The following is a 6,000-nucleotide window of genomic DNA, read 5'->3' as shown; positions in this document are numbered from 1 at the left end:
CACGCGTGCACATGAATGTACGGTCTAAAAAATAGCAAAAGTGTGAATTTGCCCATGAATGAGCTCTGTGGTTGCGTGTGTGTGTGTGTGTGTGTGTGTGTGCGTGTGTGCGCGTGTGTGTGTGTGCGTGCGTGCGTGCGCGTGCGTGGGTGCGTGCGTGCGTGCGTGCGTGCGTGCGTGCGTGCGTGTGTGTGTGTGTGTGTGTGTGTGTGTGTGTGTGCGTGTGTGCGTGTGTGCGTGTGTGTGTGTGTGTGCGTCCGTCCGTGCGTGTGTGTGTGTGTGTGTGTGTGCGTGTGTGTGTGTGTGAGTGTGCGTCCGTGCGTGTGTGTGTGTGTGTGTGTGTGTGTGTGCGTGTGTGTGTGTGTGTGCGTGTGTGTGTGTGTGTGTGTGTGTGCGTCCGTGCGTGTGTGAGTGTGTGTAGCAGCCAGGTTTCTTCTCTCGTTGCTGGCTGAGCTTCAGTGTCTGGACTGAGGCCAGCTGGCAGACCGCCCACTAGAACTCCCTGGCTTGAATTCTTAAAAACAATCATTTGTAGTGTGTGTGTGTGTGTGTGTGTGTGCGTGCGTGCGTGCGTGCGTGCGTGCGTGCGTGCGTGCGTGCGTGCGTGCGTGCGTGCGTGCGAGCGTGAGTGTGTGTGTGTGTGTGTGTGCGCGCGAGACATCAAAGGTGAGCCACACCGACACAAAATCTGTCTGATACTCGCACACATCCTCCCCCCCCCCCCCCCCCCCCACACACACACAACCTCTCTCTCACTCGCTCTCTCCTGCCTTCCACGTTTAAACCCTTCCTCCCTCGCCCACTCACTCCATGAATCTGATTATGGGCACAATCAGCGGTGGCTCGCTAAGTTTGAGAACTTACTCCGTCAAAGATCTGGAGCGACGGTTCAAGCGCTTGAACCCTCCTAGACTTCGTGAGAAGGACCGTGTTTCAACTGCACTTTTCCCCCGTCTATATAAGATCTCTAAGCCCGATACACAGGCTCTCACAATGTATTGTAATGTCGTGTGAGCTTGTAGATCGTCTATTTCTGGTTAATGATCCCCCAATATGGATGCTGGGGTTCAGGTGGTTAAAGGAAAACTGTTTTTTTTTTTCAACAAGTGTTCATATCATAGATTGTAATTAGAGAAAAGAAAAGAAGAGTGTTAAAATGTTTTCATTTACTGCTTTCTATGGTTTTAGCGTTTCTAACGATTTCGATTTCACGGTGGGGGCATTAGTTTAAGTCTTTTTAGACACAATAAGGTGCACCGCAATCTTTCATGGGCAGATGTGACTTATGGGGGCTTGAAGTGTTACTGTAAATAAGAAAGAAATTGACGGCTTATTGTGTTTAAAAAGACAGACTTATACGCCCCCACCCACTGAAATCTCAAAACGTTAGAAAGCAGTGAATGAAAAACATTTAAATGCTTTTCTTTTCTCTAATTGCAATCTAAAATGTGAACCCTTGTTGTAAACAAACAAAGATGTAATTTAACTCTGAGACCCTTATGAGTCCGTCTTTGAGGGAAACTAACAGTCCACATTCTGTTGTGTACAAACTGTCAACTATTGCAGATAAAGCCAACGGAAATGCCGTTGACACAAAGGACACTGCATTATAATGCAGTATTATGTATATCGTCACTGTCGGGCAGAAACCTTGTATCTGCAAGTTTCAAATGTTATGTTTTTTTAATTTTTTTATTAAAGCCCTGCTTCATCATACAAGACTGTCGCACAAAACTAGTGAAAATAGCTGATCTACAAGCTGATCTACCGCGAGGCGTTGTGTGCTTGTAGATCGGATATTTTCACTTTTTAAAATTATAAATACGAAACGAACGGCTTTGGACGTACGAGGCTTCCACTCGACAACGACGATATACTGTGTATAATCTATACGTTGTACAAGTGACAGTTAGCCGGGTCAATTTCACAAGCGAAACGCATTTCCGACCAATTTCTTCTTTTTATTTTCAGTCTGTTGAGAAATCTCCTCCGGCAGCCCAAGACAGAAGGAAAAGATCTGTTAAGGCTCTTCTTCAGACGTTATCTTTTCAAACTCATCTTACTTAGCGAGTGCAAGTGAGAATACACACACACACACACACACACACGCACACACACACACACACACACACACACACACACACACACACACACACACACACACACACACACACACTCACTCTCGCGCACACCTGAAAGGGAGAGATAGCTATAAGTCAACCTCACTCGCTGACCACAAACGGTTCGCAAACAGCCAGGGAGGACATGATGCCGCGGCGACGCAACACGTGAGCGTCTGTCTGCGCGCGTCTGATCAGGAAGGTGGAGGCCGTTGGAGGTCGGTTGGCCCAGAAGGGGCCCTGAGGGTGGGGTTTGCGGTCGGGTGGAGGGGGTTTGGGTGGATGGGGGGGTTTAGGGGGGAGGCGTTGCGGTTGGGGGGAGAGGAGGAGAGGAGCTCCTGAAACTCGAAGCTCTCCTCTTCTCCCCTGGAGGGTGTCATGAGACTGGCATGAGAGGAGAGGAGAGGAGAGGAGAGGAGAGGAGAGGAGAGGAGAGGAGAGGAGAGGAGAGGAGAGGAGAGGAGAGGAGAGGAGAGCGTCGATGACAGACAGGAATGTATCGGTTCGGAGATCTGGTGTAAGCTTGCTCGGATGATGTTATAGTTTGGACGATATTTATAGTTGCCTACGCACTACTTGTGTGTATGTGTGTGCACGTGTGCACGTGCGTGCGTGCCCCCAACAACCGGGCACTGTTTAAAACCATTTAATGACTCGCTGTCTCCGTAATCCCAACTCAAGACGCGGAATTAACCGGAGACCCCCAGCACTCCGCTCTACATCCTGTGAGCACGCGTGCGCGCGTGCGTGTGTGCCTGTGTGCATGCCTGCGTGCGTGCCTGTGTGTGTGTGCGTGCGCCCTTACCTTCGTGTGAGTGGGGGAACCAGATGGGCGAGGCGCTGGCGTGCGGGCCTCCCCGGTAGGAGGGCGAGGAGGGGGAGGCGGGGGGCACCTGGGGGTGAGCGGCGTGGGACGGGGCCGAGCCCAGGCTGCTGGCCAGGAAGGAGCCCATGAAGGAAGCACCTGATGGGACACGGAGAGAGAGAGAGAGACACACAGTTAGATATAGAGCTGCTGCTGCTGCTGGCATTCTTCAAAAATAGCAGATCTACAAGCTTGCAGCGCGGCACTCGGTGCCGCGCTGTGAGCTTGTATATCTGCTATTTTTCAATAGTTAAAACACTGAGACACACGGAGTGACACACAAATAGATATAGAGCTGCTGCTGGTGGCGTTGTTCTAAAATAGCAGATCTACAAGCTATATCTGCTATTTTCCAATAGCTAACAGAGACACACGGAGAGACACAAGGTTAGATAGAGCTGCTGGTGGCGTTCTTCAAAAATAGCAGATCTACAAGCTCACAGCGTGGCACTCGGTGCCGCGCTGCAAGCTTGTATATCTGCTATTTTTCAATAGTTAAAACTCCTGAGACACACAGAGAGAGACACGAATAGATATAGAGCTGCTGCCGGTGGCGTCTTTAAAAAATAGCAGATCTACAAGCTTGCAGCTCGCAGCTTGTATATCTGCTATTTCTCAACAGTTAACGCACCTGAGACAAAATAGCTAAATCTATAAAATAATGGTTAAAGTGGTTAGAATCTAGTGACACAGACGCCTTGTCTTCTAAATCACCCCAAAAATCTGAACGACATTCTCAACAGAAAGCTGGAAGCGCTCTCTAGTAGGGCTGTCACGAAACTTAAGTTGACGATTAATTGTCACATGAATAATTGCGATTAACGATTTAATTGTGCTTACAAATATGCTATACAAATAGCAGAACTAGCAGCTCTACAAGCTTAAAACATGTCAGAAAGTGATGTGTTGTAAGCTTGTAGATCTGCTATTTCCACAATTTTGGTTTGAAAATGTAAGACATTTTTTCAACATGGAAATGATTATGACTATCATGCAAAAGAATTGCTATATCTCAAATAATTGCAATTAGGCCATTACCGTATGTAATAATAGTCATTTGTATCTGCTCTTCATGCAGTCATTTGCGTTGAAACTTGTAGAAAGTTTATAGGATTTGTATTTATGCTTGCATGTCATTGTTTCTCAAAGTGGGGTCCAGGGACTCTGGGGGTTCAAGGTCTGACAGTGTACAAATGGAACCTATTTGTACACTGTCAGAGTTAAGACACGTCCTTAAAATGCAAAACCTTTAGAACCACTGCAGTATGTGAGGTACATTTTAAGCATCTGCCAGAACCACCAGGGATGCTCCACATTTAATTTAACTAATCAATTTAATTGATTTTAATAAATTAATCTTTTTGAGCGGTAACATTTTTTAATCATTTTTTGAGAATTTTAAAAATAGCACAAATAGCCAATCTACAACCTTGACTGCATGGTGATCTTGTAAATTGTCTATTTTCTTTTGCATTACACTGTTATACTACTGCAAACTATGAAATAGGGTGGTTCGATTTAGTGGACTAATGAAAATGCTTAAAAAAGAAATTGTGGACTATTCTTTGATATATGAAATATTTTAAAATGTAGCTTCAAAAAGCGCTTCTCAATCATTCAATGAATTCAAAAAGCAATCGACAGAATAATAATCGCTGGAAAAAGAATTCCAGTCATGGTTCCAGTCCAGAAGCATGCAACCGTAAACTTGAACAATTACATCCAACGTGCACAATTCAATTCAATTCAATTCAATAACGTCAACATAGTTGATAGGAATTTGTCTTGGTTCACTCTCAGACATAAACCATAAAACAAGGACAGTGCAGCAGCACACCATGAACACCCCATAAACACACAAAAAAAGAGGAGAATAATATTTGGTTCACTGTGCATAAAACGAGCGGCCCCTTATCCTCATACTGTTGCTTATAGCGGAGCAGCCTGAACAGTTGTAGGGGAGGGAGAAAGGCAGCCCGCCGGGAGCCTGCTAATTAGTTAGCAGATAGAGACAGAGATGGGGAGAGAGAGAGCAGAGGTGGGCTGGGTCGCTACAGTTAACACTTTGCCGTCCGAAATAGAATGGTGGTTGGTAGATTAGCCGTGAAATTTCTATTATTGTATTGTGATCTGAGACATAATATTATGTTTATAAACATGAGCCCGCCGCCCCTCCTTCTTGGACAGCGCCGTTGTTTTTTCTTTTTTTTCCCCCCCCAGGTCATTAGCTCACCGTGATTTTCTCGATCTCCGTTGGGATAGAATGGGGGTTTTGGCCGATCATCGATCTCCCCGTGCGTTTCGCGTGCGCGATCCGTTCACGTAAATGTCCCCGCAAATAATCCATGTGTGACTCAAGAACAGAACTGAACATTTTCGCTAGCATAGCCCCAAGCATGGCTGCAGTAGGAGGACTAGTGTACAGACAGCAAACGGATGGCTGGGAGTAGCCTTGGAGAAGGAAAGGAGCTGACGTCACCTCTGCTTCATGTCAGACCGTGCATGAGCTATCAATGCACGAGTGGTGACTAGGGAAGGTTAGACGATCGCCGATTTTCGGAGCAAAATCATTTATTCCGGTTTTAATGACAAAGTCCGGGAAAGTACGGCGTGGCTGAGACTCCTTGCTGGGATGTGCGATATACTACGGTTTTAACATTAAGGGGCTCCCCGTGGCTTACAAAGGGTTAAACTGCACTGTGCACTGTGCAGTGTTGATGTCGTCGACCAAAACTATGACAAAAAATGTTTGTCGACTGCGTTTTTTTCACTGACGAGAACTAAATAAAAACTAAGCTGTGATGACTAAAACTAAGACTAAATATATTGACAATTTCGTCAACAAAATAAAAACTAGACTAAAACGTTAGGGAGGGACTAGTGGAGGAGAAAGTAATTTGGTTGCTCTCAGGTGTTGCATGCTGAAAATAGCACGCAACCAAGACAAGTGTAAAATCAGTCATTATGATGCCATCAAGGCCTGCAAAAATACATTTCAGTTGACTAAATCAACTG

General features: G+C 46.0%; 2 protein-coding genes across 2 annotated transcripts in view; both read right to left on the bottom strand.

The window, feature by feature from the left end:
• The window catches only part of LOC308302754 (WD repeat domain phosphoinositide-interacting protein 1-like), a 265,670-nt gene that overhangs the window by 48,494 nt on the left and 211,176 nt on the right, over positions 1-6,000 (bottom strand). The gene's annotated exons all lie outside the window — the stretch shown is intronic.
• Positions 1-6,000, bottom strand: part of bahcc1b (BAH domain and coiled-coil containing 1b) — a 119,603-nt gene that overhangs the window by 73,962 nt on the left and 39,641 nt on the right. The window contains 1 exon segment of the mRNA XM_080747459.1: positions 2,926-3,084. Coding sequence (XP_080603585.1) covers positions 2,926-3,084 — 159 coding nt within the window.

This window comes from Nannobrachium achirus (assembly GCF_963921795.1).
Source record: "Nannobrachium achirus genome assembly, chromosome: 18".
Classification (NCBI taxonomy): Eukaryota; Metazoa; Chordata; class Actinopteri; order Myctophiformes; family Myctophidae; genus Nannobrachium; species Nannobrachium achirus.
Note: the sequence above shows the minus strand (reverse complement) of the source record. Positions and strands in the feature narration are given on the sequence as shown.